At 32.1% G+C, this 21,976-nt stretch overlaps 2 protein-coding genes across 3 annotated transcripts in view; both read left to right on the top strand.

Moving 5' to 3' along the window:
• Positions 1–21,976, top strand: part of bbg (big bang) — a 277,715-nt gene that overhangs the window by 18,395 nt on the left and 237,344 nt on the right. The gene's annotated exons all lie outside the window — the stretch shown is intronic.
• LOC106622104 (trypsin-1) lies at positions 7,416–10,818 on the top strand. Its single transcript, XM_014241182.3, has 5 exons — positions 7,416–7,916; positions 9,210–9,573; positions 9,771–10,159; positions 10,222–10,401; positions 10,584–10,818. Exons 1-5 carry the CDS (start codon positions 7,839–7,841, stop codon positions 10,755–10,757), a joined length of 1,185 nt encoding a protein of 394 aa, XP_014096657.2. The 5' UTR covers positions 7,416–7,838; the 3' UTR covers positions 10,758–10,818.

The following is a 21,976-nucleotide window of genomic DNA, read 5'->3' as shown; positions in this document are numbered from 1 at the left end:
TAGAGTTCATTATGTAGCCAAGACACGCTGCCGCAGCTCACCTATATCTACACTCTGCGCACTACTACACACGGCGCTACATAACTATGGACAGCCAGCTTTGGTGTTCGCTTTTGGTCAGCGGGTAGCGCTTGAACACGTTCTTGTCGCATTGGTTATGTGAGTCGCTATAAATGGACCGGGACATACAAGTTGGTGCGCCAAGACGCCGACTAATGAGTGCGTCGCACTGGCTGGCCAACTACACATTTATGTCTCTATATATTCATATACACACATATATTGCTGTGTAGCACAGGTAGCTGCTATGTTGAGGGACAGTCGGTTGACTGACTGACCGCTAGCGCTCGGCTGTTGGCTGTTGGCTGTTGGCTGATAGCCGTTCACATTGAATCGCCCGCTTACAACTCGGCGTGTTGATTATATTACAAGCAGCAGGGACTCCTCCGCACACTCTTTTAATCCACCCTTTTCAGTGATCAAGCGCACTTCGCTTTGGTCAGTGATGCCGTAAGCGCTTTTCTGTCGCTGCAGCTCGTTCATTCAAGGCGTGCGTTGCCTGTTGGTCGCTAGCAAGTGTCCGCAGTACGGTGATACTGTTACAAGCATACCATTTTACCGTTGTTTTTTGAAGTCATAGTCACTTATAATGCCGTTTGTAATGCGACATGGTGTTTTGTGTGTGTGTACGCTTGACAATCGTATTGTAATATGAGTAGGTGCAAAAAATTGCCAAAGGAAAATAAAAGTGAGTTCACTTATACGGATTTTTTATGGTGTTGTAATTATGTATATTTGTAGGTACTGCATGCATTTTTAGTATGCACATATATTAGCGTATATGCATTTGGTAAAAAATGGTTTCCCTTTCGTATTAATTTTTGAAAAGAAGAATATAAAGATGTCAAGATTTTCTTTCACTTAAATCGAAAATGAATTTTTGTTCACATTAGCTTTTGAAAAATAAAAATAAATGGAGATTTTCATTAACGGAAAAATTTTAAATTTTATTTTAATATCATCAGATTTAAAAAACATTGTGGTGAGATTTTAAAAAATAAATTTTTATGGATTTTTTTAGTATTAGTATTTTGAAATTACATTTTTAAGCTACCAAAAATAAATTTTATTGCATTTTTCTACTTTCTAAAATGCAAATGTGATCAATCTGGTATTATAATTAAAAATATTAGAGATTTCAGTTCAAATTTTCATTTGATACTTATATTGAAAATAAAACTTATTTCATAAATTTGGTTGAGTTACACTTTTCAAATATTTGGACACCTTTTTTTAAATATGATTCTCAAAAATCATGCATGAACCTCTTTAACTTGTTATTTGTAGTGTAATATTTCATATTTGTTAGTAATTTAAGTTAATAATAAATTAAACAGCTGGCAACCTTGTTCAAACCATTAACAATCAAAGCCTGCTTGCACATCTCTCGTTTGATATCCATATTGCAAAAAAATGAAATATGCCTCATACAATAAATTTTTTATCAAACAAATTTTGAAACACTTTGCAACCCACATATAAAATTACTTTCAGATGTAAGCTCTCTTTAACTCCTTCAGTTTGATACCCATTTTGTAGTGGTAGTGTATAGTAGCTAATCAAATGAGACTTTTTTTAATAGTTGGCAACTCTCTTCAAAAATAATTTCTTAAACCATACGCTCTCTTGAATTCCTTAAGTTTTATACGCATATTAAAAAAAAATTTGTATATTTTAGTGATTTTGTGGCATTAAGGTGTTCAAATAGCTGGCAACCCTACATAAAAGTATTTATAATTTGAATCTTTTTTAAATCCTTTCAGTTTGATGTCCATATTGCATCAATTGATTTTGCTTAGTAATTTTATTAAATTAATTAGTTGGCAACCCTGCTCAAAAATATTTTCAACTGTAAGTTTTCTCAATACACATAATTTATTTTAGTTTTCTTGTGTTTTACAAAATTTTCAACAGGTTTCAACATTCTACGTTTTTTGCTTTCAAATATTGTTTCTTATAAAATTTTGTTTAAGTTTCAGTTATTTTTTTTGGTTGAAAATTGTAATTCTATTTTTTACCTCCTTGTAATTTTGTATTCGCTTCTCTATGTGTTATTTTCGCAACTACTCATAATTCTTATTCTCACTGCTCAAATTCTCATTTGCATATTCAGCAAAAAGGTTCATTCTAATTTGGCTTTCTATTAAATGCTTATTGAATTATGATAATCTATTAATGATCACACACAAATAGTAGGGCAATAAAATTTGTAAAATGCAAAATCAGCTTACAAAGTTGGGAGTGTCACGTTAAAACCCTAAATCGGCAATAAAAAAGCGTAACTAATTGGCAACCACTTCTGAATAAAAAATTACCAGTTTGTACATGATTACGTGTGTCATAATGATGATAAATTTAGTTGTTGTAAATTTTTATTTCGAAATTTTTGTTTATAAGATATTCAAATATAGTTAGGTTATATATTTATTTATTAATTTTTAATGTTAGCGGAAGAAATTATTTAAAGTAAATTATTATCTTGAAATCTATTCTATATTTACGACGAGTTAGCAACACAAAGAGTTTATGTTTATTGTGAACTAAATATTTAATAAACTTATTGAGAATTCAAATTGCTATGTTTTTTATGTGAATGAATTTGGAAAATTCTAAATAAAAAAAATTCTTACTACAATACTTTTAATTCTAAGAAAACTTGACTACTTCTCACTGACCCTCTGTATTTTTCACATACCAAATGCAACCCTGCTCGCTAGAGCAATATGACTGCATCTCTTTGAAATATTTGCTATGAAAACCATATACTAGTAGCATTCCAATACAAAGCAAGCAAGCTACAAGCTTATAAATCATATACTACCATATAAACCTGTGAGTTTACTACAACAAAAGCTATACCGATTGTGGTTTACTAGAATTTCAATAACTTTTATAGAAACATTTCATTACAACCGCAAATTAGTCACCGCAAGTAACTAGACAAGTATAAATGACTTAACAATTATGGGGATCTTGACAGTATTCGAAATTGATAGGCTTGAGAAAATATTTATATATTTACAGATATTTAGCAGAAAATTTATAAGCAAGACGTAAAAAAATGAGAACCAAGTATAGCTAAAGGTCAAATAAAATCAGTTTTACTGGCTTTTGCCTTTAACAATAATCCATTTAGAAATTGAGAGACAATTTTTACAAATTTAGAAAAATAAGTTCGGGTTATTGTCACGCCAACAAATTGTCGATAAGCGAAAAACTTTGAAATACTATAACAAAGTCGGCTACAACACCTAAAATTCGTAAAGAGGAGCACAGGGAAGAGAGTGGTTCAAATTTTTTACGCAAATAATAATGGAGGTGGGCATGGTCATTTCAAAACTATATCAAGCAAACTTATCTTAAACATTCCACTCTCGTTGCTTAATAAAGTCTGAAAATGGGTTAAATCGGATAATAACCACGCCCATCGGTTAATATGTGAGCTATCTTAAAGAATTTCAGAGAATATTTTTTCTGGACCATAATATGACCTTGAGCTAAAAGGCAGGTTAATATTACATACTAGACCCATATATACGTACATAATGTAAAAATAATTTCAAACTTTCGGTTGACTATATATATAACATATATATTGTTTATTATGTATGATATTATAATGAAATCTGTTTTAAAAATTACTGATATTGACTGTTGAAGGGTATCTATGAATACTGTTCTTTTTAATCTAAGGTTAGCTTTAAGAATATATTTCAAATAAATATTCAAGTTTGAAATGCTTTTAATTCATGTAAATCATGTAACTTATTGCATTCAAAGCAACAAATAAGGTAATAATGAGGGAAACCAAAACGAAGTTCTGCCAAATTTAGGTCAGCAGAGCACATTTATACTGCTGCACAGCATCTCCACACAAACACACACGCATACACAATGAGAAGAGCTTGCTACTCTTAATCGAGCTTCACATGCTCTCTCACTTCTAGTTCGTTGAAATATAATATATTCTTAAGTGGCTGAAATTTTTTATTGCCGGCTAGCAAAAGCATTCGAAAGTTACTCAAGTGTCAAAGTCAAGAAAAAATCTAAAATATTTGTAGAATAATAATTACCAAACTAATTATGTGATTCTCACAGCAAAAAAATGAAATAGATATGTAAATAAAAAGCGAACAAAACTCGTTTTGTTATAAATGCCGCGAGGCAATGGTGCTGTTGGAGTGTGGCATTGCTGGTGTCTTAGATTGACCACGCTCAACACTGGGACCAACGCGAAACTGACATTGTGGCATTAAGGCTAAGCGCTAATCGCGAAAGCAGAAATAACAGTATTTCTGTTTTACCAAAAAAAAAAAAAAAAAAAAATACATATATTAAAAAAAAAACCTGCGTATGCCAAACAAAAGACTTAAGCGCAGAACTTGCCGCACAATTTTTGTATGCAAATTAGCCGTTTGCAACGCCACAGTGCACAAAACTGACCGTTTCACCATTTTTGCTGATATGCTCTCTAATTTTCCACACATTTAGCCACACTCGGCTACTGCTATTTTAATGAGCGGCGCTGGAAAAAATCTGAAAAAGTTTTAAAGAAACAGAAATAACAAAAAGAAAGATAATTTTTTTTTTAAGTGGCGGAGCTGGAAAAATTTAAAACAAAAAAATTAAAATTAAAATTAAAATTAAAAAAAAAACAATAATAACAAAACTAAATAAATTTAATTTTAATCAAAAAAAAAATTAAAAAAAGTTTCAAAATAAGTGTTGGTATATAATAGTTTTGAACTTATGATTTTTAATTAAAAAAATGGAAAAAGTTCAAAATAAACTGTTGCCACAAATAAGTTTAACATTTTTTCTTATAAATAAAAGAATACCATTTATAAAAAAGGAAAACGTAAAAAAATTAAAATTAAAAAAAATTTCAAAATTCAAAAAGAATTAAAATGTTTTTTTTTCAATTTCAAAAAAAATAAATAAATTTAATATTGTATATTTAAAAAACTATAATAAACAGAACCGCATAAAAAATAGAGAACATTACATTAAACGGAAGTGAGGCGACCAAGTATTGGGCAAAAGCAGTCATTTAACGGTACTGTTGATATATTAAAACGTTAATTTTGTTGTTGTAACGAATGGACAACTTGTATGTTGGCATTGTTGTTGTTGTTATATTGGTTGCTTTAGTTATTGTTATGCATCGCTATTGTTGTTGGTTTTGCTGTTTCTGTTGTTGTTGTTATTTTCGTTTTCCACACGCCGTTGGCCAATTCGTTCCACTTGCTTTGAACTGGGTCAGCACGAAGATGTTGAAGTCGATGATGAAGAGCGAGAAGAAACGGCAGATAAGCGTAGCAACAACAACAACAGCAGCAGCAGCAGAAATAGCCGGCAGTACAATGGAACAACAATTTAAGCCAGCAGCTGGTCGTTTTTATGTATATGCGTAAATTTGTGTGTATGTAGTATGTGTGTGCGTGTGTCTTCTTATGTCCGCTGCCAGTCGTCTTGCAAAGTAAGTAGCAGCAATTACAAGCTTAGTGGCAATCTTATCGCCCGCAATCGCGTTGCTATTGCGAAAGTGGCTAAAAGCAGCGGTGATTGTGGCAGTTAGAAACCGACAAAACACACTTTGTTGCCAAATGAGTAACACAACAACAACAACAAACAAATCGTACCCAAATTGCGAAAAACAACAACCACTAACTTGCAACAGTCAAATTTTATCGGCGCTGCATCAGAGATGTCGACAATTTACTGATTGGCGGCTTTAGTAAAGTAATAACAACAAAAACGTCATGCAATTCAAGCACAGTGAATAGAATATGCACAACAACAATAGAAAATATTATGCATATAATTCTACAACAACAAGATCGTTTAGTTGCTTATCTTATCGCATAATTTGTCAGCTTAATTACTTCATTCGTTTTTACCGGCGACCGAGTTCACCTTCAACAGATTTCATTTCAGATAATTGTTGCGTAAGTCAGCAATATTGAAAACTTTTTATGCACAGAAATGTTGCAATCTGCTGCAAAAGTGGTAATGCTAATTTATTAGTTGGTATTGTTGTAGTTAGTGGTGGTTTTTATATCTATACGTGCTTCAACTTTTTATCGTTTCCCATATTTTTTTATTAATTCGATGAACAAATCAAGTAATCAATCCAATTTTAGATACTTAGACCTTTCCTAGGCATTGGACTGAGCTCACCATCTTTCACTTTTACTTGGGTGTATAGTTTGATATCAGTTTATAAAAGAGAGATTTTATCAAGTATATGCGAATTTCGAGAAGCTAGAAGCTTTCAGGGAAACCTTTTTTTAGAGAGAAATACACTCTAAGCTTTTTCTAAGATATGTAGTAAATGTATGTTTATGAAGTAAGACTTTTTGAAAAGAAATTTTATTCCCTTTTGATAGATCAGATTTAACCGGTTTCGCTACGTTGACCAACGATTCGGCACTGCGAGCTTGTGGTATTCTCAAATAAATTTATCAGTGTTTGACAAGTCCCATGACTTATCTTTGCATGCTTGTGTTGCTTATAACAATATTTTATGAAAGAAAGTTTTTGACAAAAAGCTAGTCGACGTAATAGATCCTGAAGAAAAGTTTTTGCATCGGCATTAAGTAGTATACTTGTATATGTATTTTTGTAAAATGTCTTCTATCGGATAAAAATCCAGGTCTGTAACGTTATCTTGTTAAAAAGAACCGATTGTTGTAGGAATTATGATACGTGATCATATCGGTTGGTCTTTCGAAAGTAAATTCACACTTTCGAATATATTTCTAACAGTTTTATTGCCCTTATGACGTTGCCAGGTTGTGTAGCATGTTCTCAAACTTTTTTTGACGTCACGCGACATGCTCTCTTTCGTTTGCGGGCATTAATCAAATGTTCTTATAAATGATAATGCATACAAGATACATAGGCAAATTTACTATGCAAATTTAATTTGGCAACCGAATTAAAGATTGAACCAAAGCACAAAAGAACATGAAAAAAATTAGAAAAGTTTCAAAAGTAATTAAAAATGCATACTTAACGAAGCAAAGCTCTTAGCAGAGATCTTCAAATAAGTTTATTTAGGTAAAAAACAATAGAAAACTAATTGGGTCAAGCATATAAGGCAAATGTCAAAAGCAGCATAAAGAAAAATGAGGTTAAAAGAATTTAGCAAAAAATATATCAATGCATAAATTTGTAAACCAAAGTGGTTAACAGTGGCGAAAATTAAAAACAACATGAAATTTGTGGAATATATTACCATATATACAACTAGACGTCTAGAAAAGTAATATGCTGCACAAGATGAAAAAAAAAATAATAAAACATTTCAGAAAAGCTCGGCTACACTTGCGCTCCAAAGACTTAAGCGCATACCTTAAGCATATTTCAAGCATTCTTCCTGACTAAAGTAGCAATATTTTTGATGAGCAGTGTAGAAACGGTTGATAAAGTGCGCCCTAGCATAGCGAAACAGATAAGTCATTTATAATCGCAAGAATTCAACCATTCTTTTTTAATTATTATTCCTTTTTTATTTTCGCGAAGCCGAAAAAGATAACTAGGAACTTGACAGCAGCACTTCTTTCGGCATATAAGAAGCGACTGAGGGCAACTTTCTCCTTCAGTTGATCCATGAGCCTTGCGTAGCGCGGAAGGTCTTTAGAAAACGGGTCAGACCTTCAACGGAATAAAATTTAGTGTAATTGTAGTAAATTCTTTCTGAAGGGACATAGTGTTAAATTTTTGTGTGTCAGTGGTGAATTGAAGTTTGTCAGCGTTAACGGTGTCAAGTGTCAATGTCAATCATGGAAAACTGGCAGCTAAAGTGCGTTGTGTGGGCCGTAATGCTGCTCCAATTCAATGCTGCAAGTGCGGTGAGTGTTTTGGAAAATGTTGGTGAAATGATTTGAAAGTAAATTATGGTGATGGTGAGGATAAATAAAAGTGTGGAAGAAGCTCTGCAGTTAAAAAAATATTAAATAATTAATTAATTAGAAGATAAAGAAAAAATAAATAAAAAATTTTAATTTGTAATGAGCGAAAATAATAGTACTAACAAAAAAACAAAAATTTAAATTGTTACATAACGCAGTTAGAAAAATGTTGAAATTAAAAAAATTTCAAATTAAAAATTGTATTTCAAATCAAAAACTTGGAATAAAATAAAATTAACTTTACACTAATAAAAAATATTTGAAAATTTTGAAAAATATATATATTTGTAAAGAAAAAATTACTCAGAAATGAAGAATTTAAATCATGAAGTCTTTGGATAAAAATTCTTAAGGTTGACCCAAAACAATTTAATAAATTTAAATATTAAAAAAAAATAAATAAAAATATAAAAATTAATATTTATTTAGAAAAAAATTTACTAAAATATTAACTATTAGTATTAAAAAAAAAAATTAAAATATTAAAAATAAAAATCCAAAATTATGATATATAGAGAATAATAATTATGCAAAAATATTAAAAATAATCTAAGTACAATATGAATTTTTAATAAAAAATAAATAAAAAGTACAGCCTTAGTAAGTAATAAAATTGGAAGCTTAAATTTACCAAATTTAATAAAATTAAAATAAACAAAATATATGGTGTATATTAGGGTGGATCAAAAACAAAAAACAATTTTTTTTGCTTGGCACTCTCCGAAAAATTGGTTGATAGACAACTCTAAGAAAGGCTCTTCAAGTTTGAGTACTTAATTGTAACGGGAAGATACTCTCCTTAACGGTTTTCTCTTTTTTTGTCTTGTTATCAAATAGAAAAATTCATATCTCGCTTCCAACAACTTGAAAAAATATTTCGTTTTGTGAATTTTGTAGGAAATTGAATGCTTTGAATGGTCTAATACGATTTTTGCGTAAACCTAACCGTTGAACATTTGTTTTTTTGACCCACCCTAATAAATAAATTATGATTAACGCCACATCGAATAAAAGGAAAATTAAATAATTTAAAACATATTTTTTTAAAGAAAATATAATTATTCATGTTAAATATAAACTAAAAAATAAATAAATTATATAAAAAACTTAAGCATAAAATAATATAAAAAGTATACAACAAATAAAATGTATATATGTTTAAAATGATATTTTCAAAGAAATTCACTTATCTACAAAATTTTTTCAATAACAAAAAATTTCAATTCACCAAAGGACTCTGGCTACTCCTACCAAGCACCGTACAATCAAAATGCCGTGTTGCCACAGGGAAACGGTTATAATACCGGCTACTATTATCCACCTCCCATCGCACAAGCGCCTGCGCAAAATTTCAGCGGTTACTTCTATCCACGCCCACCTGCGCGCATACCCACTATACCTGACAAAAATAAAGCTGACAGCACTGAGCCTATTACCACGCTCCCACCAGGTGCAATGGGTGATTTCATTGATGACATTATAAATGAGCAGAAAGAGCAAATACTCTCTTCGGTGTTGGGCAGTGGCGATATCGAATATAGTGAACTCATAGATGATGAGTCGAATACTGTGCGTTTTAAAAAATGCGCTGCGTGCTGTAAGTTTTCTGTTTAAAAAAAGATGAGAAAAATTAGTAATTTTGAAATTATACTTCACTTGATGCCTCTTCGAACGTTTTCCGCGCTCTATTAACTGTTCCCAATGTCTATAAATATTTTCCGCTGTACTTATTCTCTTTTTCTTGCTCACTCCTTCGTTCCTGCTCTCCGTTTCGCTTTCCTCTTCGCTTTCCAGCTTGTGGCGTACCGAATCAAAATCGCATCGTAGGTGGCACTGTCGTGCGCACGAATAAATACCCCTGGACCGCACAATTACTCACCAATGGTTTTCTCTATTGCGGCGGCACGTTGATAAATGATCGCTATGTGCTCACGGCTGCTCATTGCGTTAAAGGACAAAAAGTCGGTGCGACTACCGTGAGACTGTTGCAGCTAAATCGGTCTACGAAGAGCATGGGCATAATGAGAAGCGCCGCCGCTTTTATTATTCATAAAAAATATAATACGGATACTTTAGTTAACGATATAGCTTTGATTGAGCTGAATAAGCCTATTCCATTAAAGGACACCATACGACCGGCTTGTTTGCCTAGTTCGAGAGCACACAATTTTGACTTCAAAGAGGTATGTGTAAATAGTTCGCTAGTTGATTCTGTTTAAAGGTGTATACATTTTTTCAATTACAGGGCATCGTTGCTGGCTGGGGTCTAACCACTCAGGATGGCACTGTCTCGAGTGTTTTGCGTGAGGTCGCAGTACCGATTATCACAAATGCGCAGTGTCGTGCTACTTCGTATAAGTCGATGATTGTAAGCACGATGTTATGTGCTGGTTATGTCAACAACGGTGGCAAGGATGCTTGTCAGGTGCGAAAAAATATTAGCGTTTGGTATAGCTTCAATATTTTCTGCTGCTTTGAGGTTCACTTTATATAATCTCGATATTTTTCGTATAGTTTATCTGTTAATTTTCAACTATTTCGGATTTCTCTTTAAAAAGCAATATTGTGCTGTTCTTGTTAATATTTAAAATTTCTATTAATCTTTAGGGTGACAGTGGCGGTCCACTGATCGTACGTGATGGCATTTTCCACCTGGCTGGTGTTGTTTCCTTCGGTTATGGTTGTGCTCGACCAAATGCACCGGGTATTTACACGCGTGTCAGTCGCTACTTGGATTGGATCTCGTCAAATACGAAAAATGCCTGTTATTGTTCGAAATAAATAGGCGTAACATTTTTAATATACATTTTTTACAATATTATTTATTTTACTAAAATTGTATAAGGAAATATTTTTAACAAATTATTGTTTTTTGTACTTACTGAAAATATTAAATTCACACTATTTAGTTTGAATATTTATTTATTTGTTTTACTGTTGCAATATTTTGGGTATTATATTTCCCAGAAAAGCTTTTATGTGCTTAAATACCTGACAAAAGGTAAAAATGCCTGTAGAGTGCATAACTTACGAATGAAAGCTCAATTATTTATCATGAAAGCTTTTTACCATAAGCAGCTTGAAGCATAAAAGGGTATGTTATTTACGAATAAAATGCATAGCAAGTATTCTATAAGTGGGTGAGAGCTCCTCTGTTTTGTTGTGAAACCTTTTTTTCAATTTTAACATAGAAATACACGAAATGTGCTTTCGAAATGCAAAGTGAAAGCAAATTATTTTAAAGTGAAAGCTTTCCAATACAAAATTTTCCAATGATAACTTAAAAATATATGTAAAAATAAAAATAATGCATATGAAGCACAAAATATAAGCATTAAAGCTCAATTACTTTTTTGCAAAAGCTTTTTTAATTTAAAAATGTTTGCAATATAATTTAGAAATGAAAATGTATGCATATGAAACACAAAATTTAAGACTGAAAGCACAATTATTTTAAGCTGAAAGCTTTTTGGCAAAAAATGTTTTGAAAATATTTTTAAAATGTATTTTATATTTTAGGAATGTTTTATTTATTAATTTTATACTGTTTGGAAGTGAAGAAACACTTAATTTTTCTGTAAGCTTTTTTGATTAATAAATATCAAGCAGAACTCTAAGAATGCATTGAATATATTTCAGAAATTAAAATGTTAGCATATGAGTTACTTTTTTAAAGCACATTTATTTTTTTGTGAAAGCGTTCTAACATTAAAAAACATTAAATTGTACCTTAAAAGACATAAAGTAGAATTTAGAAAAGAAAATTTACGAGTATGCACACGAAGCACCCTGTAAATATAAGCATGAGAACTCAATTATTTAAATATAAAAGCTGTATTTCATAGTCTTTTTTCAAAGTGTCGGTAATAGGCACTTTAAATTACAATATATCTTTTGAAATTAAGTACACTAAATGCCACCCCCTCTTCACTTTTCAACACACCACTTTTATTGCCTATGTAAAAACCTATTACCTTTACTAGTCTTTCAACAAATCCCAACTTGTCTCGCAAACGACTTTGTCGTCTGCCGTCAGACCGCAAATAATTGCTCACAAAAATATATGGCAATTATGCGACGATTTATCGTCAACAACACAGCCGAACCAGGGCCCGAATATTACACATAGGTACAAGCATACATATTGTATGTTGACTAACAAGTCGGCATTCCAATGCGATAATCGCGAAGCTCCAAAAGGACATCATAGCACGCCAACACATCTTCAAAGGCTGCCGATAAATGCGGCTGCATGGTTACAGGGTTGTATGTGCATATGGATGGCTGCAATGTTGCACTGGTGATTATTGCTGTTGGCATTGGCAGTTGAAAAATTCACAGCGTTGACAGTTTACAAGCGATAACAATGTGCGGCACTTAGTCAATGTCCTTGGATACGCATTTCACAAAGGTGAACAAGGAAAGAAGGCAATGCACTTACACAGCATTGCTATGAGAGTATGCCATTGGAATTTAGGCTGTGTGGAAGGTTAAGGGAGAGAGGGAAATATAGAGCGAGAACTTCTATGCGTTTTACTGACTTTTACTAATTTAGATTTTCCAACAGGGTTTTTTTTTATGTGACAAAATTGTAATAGGTAATAAACTAAGATAATAAAACTAAGAATAAACCCGTTATAAACACACATATATATATATATTTCTATTTCTGCTTTGAAGCAAGCAATTTTATTACAATATCTCCCTTTTATACGCTTTGTCGTTTTATGTCGGCACTTTGGTTTTCGATTTTCCACTAATCAATTTCGTTTGCTGTTGTTGTTGACCATGAACTGCTGTTGAGCGCAAAAAATAGATTTTATGCTCGAAGATTATTGTAATTTAATATTTTTCTGCTTCAACAAATTCAGCTCGTGACAGATCTTCACTCAACTTTGTCATCTAAACAAATCGGTTTTCTCACTTGGTTAGCAATAGCAAGTTTTCGTGAAGGTCAAGCATTTTTAGTTTAATTTTAAATTAAAATCCAATAAGTAATATCGGAAAAAAATGTATATATTATGTATAGATATATTAATCACGATTGATTGTTAGTTAAATCAACCACTATGCTCGTACAAGTAACGTCAAACAATTGAATTGTGGCAATATATTATATTTGCAATACCTAAAGGTGAGCATTATTTATCAGTAAAATTTTTTTTGAAAAATATTAGTCCCTGAAAGTGAATATAGTGTACCACATATATAAGGTGGAAGATATTTTTTCTTTTTCAGATCAAACTTATCAACGGACTTTACTTTAGCCTTAGTCACTTTAGCGAATAATTCAAGGTATGATTACTATTAAGTTTTCACCTTAACGGACTCATACCCCTTTGTTTAAATAATTTTTGGTTATTCGCTGATTTTGATGCTTTGAAGAAATAGCTAAGTTAACCAACATAACTTTGGTGCTGAGGTGGAGCAAAAGAGTCGATAATTTCGTGTGTTCAAAGCAATCAAGTGACTTTATTGTTACTCAACATTCTTTCGGCAACATTTCCAACAACATGAATATAAAAATATATAACTTTAATTTTAAATTTTATATTTTCATAAATGTTGCTCAACAATTGTGTTTGCAACATGTTGAGCAACATGAATATAAAACTACATAAATGCATACAACATTTGCGTCAGCAGCATATTTATAGCAACAATTAATGTATATAAATATATACTTTATTAAATTATCTAAAAAATTGTATTGTCATAAATGTTGCTCAACATTTGTGTCTGCAACATGTTTCGCAACATTTCCTGTTTGCAATACATTTTCTTTTCTTTTATCGAAATTGACAACCAAATTCATTTTAAATATTTATTTGTTTAGCAACCTTTGTTGCCGTTTACGAAAATCAGCGTCATAAACTTAAATTTCTAATCATCAGCCAACCAATGACTTCATTGCCTCCTCTTCCGTCATTTTCCATACAATTATTGCGCACTATTTTTCACCGCAAGCTATCTGTATGCGCTGCAACAAGCCACACAGTACAATTAAAAGTATTTTGCCGTCATTTATGTAAATAAGCAACACATACGCTGTCATTTGTATGTGAAAGCACACAAACACACATATGGCACATACAAACGACCACAAAGCGATAAATTTAATAAAGTAAGTGAGCAACTAATCATTTGCCTTAAGACATGAGTGAGTTGCTGGCATTTTCGCAGCAGTAAATTTTTAAATGAAAATGCAAACCACATTAACTTGTGTACATTTGAGTGCATAAAATGTGTGATTATATGCTTGTATGTTGCAAATTATGAGAAAAAATCGTTCTTGCATACAATCTCGTGCAACCAACTGCCATTGTTGTTGATTTTTATAGCCTTAATGACATGCCAAGTCGAATATATGTACATAGAGATAAACATATATTACAGTCTTGTGCATAAAAATAGTGGCATGTGTATATGTTGCACATAATGTTGCGCTTTGGCTTGATATTTTCATTTATTATGTACTAAACACGCACGAACAGTTCCTCAGTTTTAAAGATATCGATCTGAAATTTTGCACACGTCCTTTTCTCGCCAAGAAACTGCTCATATGTGACAACCACCTATATCGGACCACTAAAGCATATAGCTGCCATACAAACTGAACGATGAAAATCAGGTGATTGTATGGAAAACTTTTTTATTTGTCAAGATATCTTCACGAAATTTGGCAAAGGATATTTTCCAAAGCAACGGCACAACCTTCGACGAAATTGTTCAGATCAGAACACTATAGCATATAGCTGCCATACAAACTGGACGATGAAAATCAAGTATAATCAAGTATGTATGAAATTTTTTTTATTGTCAAAGGTTTTTTCTTTCCTTTTTTTGTTGTTTTTGCATTTAATATAATGTCTACATTATGCTAATTTAATGCGCCACTTGAGTTGCCAGCTTTCTTGTCGCCAATAAGTCAAGCGCATAAACGTTTGGCCGCCATAAATGTAATTGCATGCGATTGTTATTAATTATTGTTGTTGTGATTATTATTGTATTTGGCTTGGAACATTTATTATAGCTTTTAATGCCTATTTAAATGTAAAACATTTAACATATCTGCTAACTCTTGCGAATGAAGCATGCAATTAGCAATTTTAAAATTCTGCAATAATTTTCAATGCGTGAGCTTTCTTTAAGCTCAAAAAGTGAAATACTAATAATAAGATACCATAACACAGTAATTGTTGTGGCATTTATGCACAATGTTACGGTTAATTAATTTGTATGATTGTTTCTTTTGAGTTAAATGTTGTAATTAGTTGCACTTTCAGTTAATTGCAAGTTATTGAGAGAAAAATGACCGTAGAGAGAGTATTAGAGAGTTTTAAAATGTATAATGTGGTTTTAATAATATTAATTAATAATTTTCTAACAGCAGTAAAATATTGTTGCAAGAAAACAACGAAAATTTTGCACGAAAAATAAGTACAATATGTTGGTGGCAGCATGCTGCAGAAACATTTATGAGTGAAAATATATGAAAACACTCTTTTTTTTGCAAGATATCAGCGTTGTGAACTAAGTTTAATAATATCTTTGCAACATTAAAGTTCACTAATAATTTTTTGGAATTTTGATAGACGAAATGTTGCTGAAAGTAATTTACACAAAGTTGTGACAATTTTGTATATGAAAAGCGCCAATTTTTGTTGCAAACTACATTCAAATAAATCTTACTACTTATATATATAATATAAAATGATATTATTAAAAATTATTTAACTAATTTTTACTAAAAGTCAAGAAATTTTTTGTATTTCAACTTTCAGACAATAAGGCTTTCTAATATGTCCTTCAAATGTATTGCGTTCTCATATCATGGCACCAAAATCAGATTTACAATGTCAAAAATATGGAAACACTAACTTTACATGTGGAAAAGTAATTATCAACATGTTGCTTCATGTACTTAGATGGCGTACTGATGTTATACATATATCATGTAAACGTGTTTGTGTTAAAAACAGTGAATCAAAACACTAACGTTATTCACTTTTGTTAAATATTTTGAATGTTGCAGCAACATGTTGCAAAGAAAATTTGTGCAACATCTGTATTTGAACAAACAAATTTCCATTCCAGCTCAATTTTCAGCATTCTGGCGAGTATATTGTTATTGTGGAATAGTTTGGTTTGTTGCAGCAACATGCTGCAAAGAAAATTTGTGCAACATTTTTATTTTTACAAGCACTCTTGCCGCTATATTTTCATTATACTGATAGGCATATTGTTGTTGTGGAGAAATTGGAATGTTGCTAGCAGCATGTTGCAAGTAAACATTTATATATACATATGTAATTGTTTTTCCCCTTATAAACTGCATTTCAACTTTAAATTAAAGCTCACAAATCATTAAAAAAGTTTTTGTAAAATTCTTTGTTTTTTCCACCGTCTTCTACATATATTTAAGTATTTTTCAAGACATTTTATTTATTTATTATAATATTGTTAGTCTAATCTTTAAGCGTGTTGCAACACATTTCCACATTTTTCAATGTCAAGTCAACAATTCCCACCTACACACTAGTTACTCCACTTCAAACAATACGATTGCCTCACACTTTATTTACAAAACTTGACCTTTTTCGCTCGCATGCACACACACGCAAAAAAAAAAAACTCATGCAACATAAATTGTGCAAATAAATTAGCTTTACATTAAACTTGTCTTTTCCATTAAACAGCTCCCGCGCCAAATATTCTCACGCAGTAGATAGTCAACAAGCTTGCGTGCGTCGCTCAGAAAAATACTCAGCAAAAAGTGCACATCTCGATATTGGTCACTTTTGCAGTTAGTTAAGTTATGTGGTTTTCACTTTATGGCATATATTTGTAATTTTACCTTTGTTGAGGTTATCTGAAAATATTCGTCGCAAGTCAAAATATCTCAGTAGCGTAAAGTTATTAAAAAAACTGTAAGCATTTAAACTTACTAATGAGTGATTTTTCAAGAAGAAGAAAGAAAAAAATGTTTGAGAAATGAAAATATCATAAAAATTTTTGTTTTTTGTGGAAAATCCATGCATAATCATTATTCTCCTCATTATCATCATCATCATCATCATGTTCATTACTATCTTCATCTGCCACCAGCATTATCAACATTTTTAGCCAACTAGACCTTTCCATCATAAAACACATTAATTTCCCTTTAATGTGGCCACACTCTCAATCACGTCAAGCGACTTCCTTTTCCGTTCTAAAACCGGTCAATCATAAAAAGTTACGAGTATATTTATAGTAAAAGCACTTAAGTAAATGTACAATATATGTGTAACAACACTGTGGGTAGGGAAATGTAAATGAATTAGCAGAGATGTTTGTTGTTGCCACAATTAAGTAGTCACTTAATAGCCGCTTCCTGTCTCAATACACTGAGATAAAAAAACCAGTAGTCGGCTGGTGTTTTCTATATTTGTCTATCAAAGATAAGTAATTAATTGGTGGGTATTAGATTAACACTTCAAAAAGAGTAGTCAAATAAGATAATAATTGAGTTTTTTTTTTGGTAAAATGTTTATTTGTATAATTGCTATATTTTTATCGCTTATAACTTTTTGTAAAAGAAATTTCATTGCATAAGCGAAACAGCAGTATTTATCAGCTATTTATATTAAACCTCATTTATTTCTTTAATTAAAAATATGTTTTAAAAACTTCAAAGCTGTGAAGATATTTGCAAATTTCCAATGTTTTTCTGCTACACATTTTTGCATTTTTGAGATATCGATTTGAATGTGTGATATTTTAGTAAAATTAAGTGGACAAGCTTTCTTAAAAATTTTATAGTTTAGCGCTTAATATGAATGGAATTGGTTTAGACCTTGGTCCAAAACTCATAACCCTAATGTAAAAAATTCTAATACTCTGGTTGACGTTTTGCTCAACATCTCAAATAAAATTTTGTTTGCGTTTATGTCCGATATGTTTTCATTGAGGTAAATTTTAATATTATTTTCGCTGACGGGAAGTTAAATGTAGTAATAAACTAAGTTAGTCTATGACCTATAATAAAAGTTAATAAAATACCAAATTTGTTTATAATTGTTTCACGATTTCGTCGTACAATCTTTCGCAACATTTGTTGGCATTAAATTTTGCCAACACCTGAAGGTATTTACACGGCTTTGATCTTGGTAAATTGCAAGAGTATGAATTGCACGGTTATACCCGAATTCAGCCTTTCCTTATGTACTTATCTCATATTAAATTTATATACATACACACATATATGTTGTAAATACCACACGCCGAAATTGTAGATTTCTCTACAAACCAGTCATCATCTTGCCGGTCTTAAATTGAAAAATTCGTAAAAGGAATAAAAACAACAATAGGCAAACAAGTGAACAACTTGAAAATGCATAAAATAGTCGAACACCCACACAAAAACGACAGGTCGCCGCTAACGCTGAGCACGCTGTGGAATGTAATGCCAACCAGTAACAGTTACTAACAATAACGAAAAAGAAAGAAAACAACAAAATAATAAAAAATTTATATTGGAAATTAGCTGCACACAAACATATTGGTATGTATGTGTGTCTGTGTAAATGACAGCTTGGAGTTGCTGACTTACAGCTTAGTTGAAGCTGGAGTCAAACAGCTTTGAAAAAATAGTAATTTTTAACACACATATTACGGCACTCTTTCATAGCTTTTGTGGTAAATAAACTTAATTAAATGCTACCCGAAATTTTTTTTTCAAGAAACTTATTCTACGAATTTCTTTTTGAATTTTTCTTGCAATTTGTTATTGTATTATTTGTTTTAACCTTTGTTTGAGTTTCCAGAGACACTAATGTGACCACACATGCAAAATGCAACTATGTATCTTGCAGTACTTCAAATTAACAACAACCATAGTACCGTTAGTTTTTCTCTATTTTCAAAGTGCTCTCCAGACGCTCTTCCACTTTGCTCCAGTCAATTCGCTATGTACTTACATCGACTTATTTTTACGGTACTTTGTTGCTGTAACAATACTTTCGGTTATTTGCCACTGCGATTAATTTACAAAAACAACAAAAAATTGACTTTCAAATGCTGTTGAAAACTAGAAAACTTGTGTCTTACAGGTGACCGCATACCAAGCATACCAATTCGAGTAGGGCACAGGCGCCTTGACGCCGGCAAATGCTGAAAGAAGCAGGAACTCGATGTGGTTTTTGGTAATGACGTGTAGAAATGAGAAAATATTTTAAGACATATTTATACAGACGAGTATTTTGGACCTGATCGGTCAAAATGTCATAGAATAAGTATTATTAATATTAATTTTTTCATATTTTTGAGTCGGTCAGTTCTGTTCTCTCTTTTCATCTCTCTCTCTATATAAATATATATATACAGATATTGGTTACTAGATCGGTCAAAATTTCGTAGAAAAAGTGGTATAAAAGTTTATTTGGGGGATTTCGACTATAAAAGTCGATACAGCATTCTGTTCTCTTTCTCTCTATCTCTCTCTCTTGGTTTGTATTGAGATCTTGTGTACAAAATTAGGTGCCAGAGCACAGTCAGGATGCCAAGCGAGGTGGTACTTGAATTAACTTAAAGCCCTTTCTAATTTTTGTTGCGACGGATATAGTTAATAGCATTAGGCTATTAGAAATGTTGAAATTTTCTAAGAGAATTTACAAATTCAAGATCTATAATGTCTAGATATAATGAATTGAGATTATTATACTGCCTTACTACGCCCCTTCCTGCAGAAAGAGTATCCTCGAAGTAAACTGAATAATGTTCGTGACTACTTATTTATAAACTAGCGGCTCATACTTGTCCTCAAGGCCTACCTACGGTACCTTTCTAATGTGAATTTTTATTTCAGTCATCCATTTTGAACAGAGTCAACTCTTAAAAATAGCATCGCGGATTTGTTATTTATACTTTTAAAGATAGAGGACTGTTCATAATATTCATAGGAGAGCCCAGCAAGAACGTAGACAACACAAGATAAAAAAAAAACTGACCTTGGAGTGCCCAGAATGATCAGAATTTCTATGAATTTGAAAATAAATTGCTTGCTGTTATAGCAACAATAAAGAAATCACAAAAATTATTATGCGGAACTTTGCAATGTCTTGGACTGGAATGGGATTTAATTTTTTTTTTACGAACTTTCCTTCTTTTTATGACCAAGATTCCCATTCTCAATTCTTACAAGTCTTTGCTTAAAGTTGTCGCCGTAATTTTTTTCTGCGTCAAAAGAAATATGTGGTTCCACAAATTGGCTCAGAGAACATAAAATCGCTTCATTATTTCGCTTCATTTTATCTTCTAAAATCAAAAAAAAATACAAAATGTTTCATTAACGGTTATTCTGACCTACATATACATATTTTTTCGACGTTTGGAGTCTGCTTTGATGTTAGCCGGTATATATAGCGTCTTAAATATACGTAGAGTGGGTGCTGGTACTTTATGGGTAGCTCTTGCTTGCCAGAAATATACTCAGAGTTTTGAAAATGAACTATATTTTCTGTAACTTGATGTCGTGAGCTATAATGAGACCTGCAAACAGACCATACAAAAGCTGAATTTTCTAGCAAAAAGTTTTTTCCACCCCTTACGGATATAAGTATTTTAAGTCTGCGAATATTACAACTTTTATTCATTAAACCATTAAACGTTAACAGCAAATTCATGTGAGCAAATATTCCAGACGCTTGCGTTCAAAACTAAGGCAAATAACTCATGGCAAACAACGACTTCATACCGGCAAACAAACACCATTTGCAGCCAACTTGCTACATTGAGGCAGCAACAAAAGCGTGTAAGACTATACAAAGCTTACTACAAGCAAGTTGCATGAAGGTGCAACATGCTGCCACAAACAATAACGTTGCCACTACCATATAAATGAAAATAAATAGCTGCGAGTGCTGTCGCGAACGCCGACGCCACTCCATCATGAAAAAGTATGTCAGACAATCACTTTGCTGTCGTCAGCTTGTGCGCATGCGCGTCTAGAATGTGCACCTTTGAGGTGCTATGCAGGAATGTTGCCACAGACACACACACACTCATGCAAACAAGCACTGCTAAGCCTGCATGGAAGCAGTGCTGAGCGTGGCGCGCACTCGCATCGACTAGAGCAGGTTCTAACCGCTTGCCGTCGTGTTGTTAACCGCAATTCTTCTACAACCATCGGCAACTTGGCAGTTTTCACATAAAACAGATAAAAAAGCGTGCTAAAAATATGCTTTGAAATGCTCGTAAAAAGCAGCAGCGCTGCTTGCCACAGAACTACCGGTAAAGTGCTTAAGGCGCAAAAGCAGTTAGCAGAAAGCTAGGCATTTTTTTTTATCTGCACTTACTTTTTATGGCGGTTTGCAAGTTTGTTGCTTTGGTCTTTGGTTTGTGGGGTCATATTTCATGTGCGGGGTGGGGTTTAATATTGATCAACAGGAGGGGAGATTGTGAGAACGGTAGCAAGGGTTATGTTTGCAGATACTATATATGTAAAATCTTTATATTAATACAACAGGAACAAATCAGTATATGCAAGGCGTTGAATCTGAGTAAATTCTGAAAAAATCCGGTTAAATCGGTTAAAAGCCACGCCCATTTTCCATTAAAAATTTTAAAATACAAAAAATACCGACAAATATCTAAAGCATAACGCCTAGATTGTAAAATTCGTTGGTCGGTATATATATAGAACTACTAAAATTTGTATAATGGGCGTGGCACAGCCTACTTTTAGCTGATATTTCGTACTTCATAAATTCCTCGAACGGTTTGAACCAGAATTGTTAGCTAAAATGCTCATAAAGAGCATACGCATTTCTCTCTCTTAGCATATGTACAAGTATTATATTTACCAAATGGAAAAGTCGTATATCGACCACTTCCAATATAACACATTGTCACATTAATTTTGCATATTTGACTTTACAATAGATAACTAAAAATTGCTATAATTTCATCTGGCCCCTTATTTAGAATAAAATGAACTCGCGTCTCTTTGGGTGACTCTA

Source organism: Bactrocera oleae, chromosome 6 (genome assembly GCF_042242935.1).
Source record: "Bactrocera oleae isolate idBacOlea1 chromosome 6, idBacOlea1, whole genome shotgun sequence".
NCBI lineage: Eukaryota > Metazoa > Arthropoda > Insecta > Diptera > Tephritidae > Bactrocera > Bactrocera oleae.
The sequence above is the reverse complement of the archived record's forward strand: the minus strand, read 5'-3'. Positions and strand labels throughout refer to the sequence as shown.

What these genes read in the sequence shown, in the direction of transcription:
- LOC106622104 (XM_014241182.3), top strand. Translation starts at nt 7,839, where the DNA reads ATGTCAATCATGGAAAACTGGCAGCTAAAGTGCGTTGTGTGGGCCGTA. An exon ending in TAAAAAATGCGCTGCGTGCT is followed by an intron (nt 9,574 to 9,770) that starts GTAAGTTTTCTG and finishes TTCGCTTTCCAG; the next exon opens with CTTGTGGCGTACCGAATCAA. An exon ending in ACAATTTTGACTTCAAAGAG is followed by an intron (nt 10,160 to 10,221) that starts GTATGTGTAAAT and finishes TTTCAATTACAG; the next exon opens with GGCATCGTTGCTGGCTGGGG.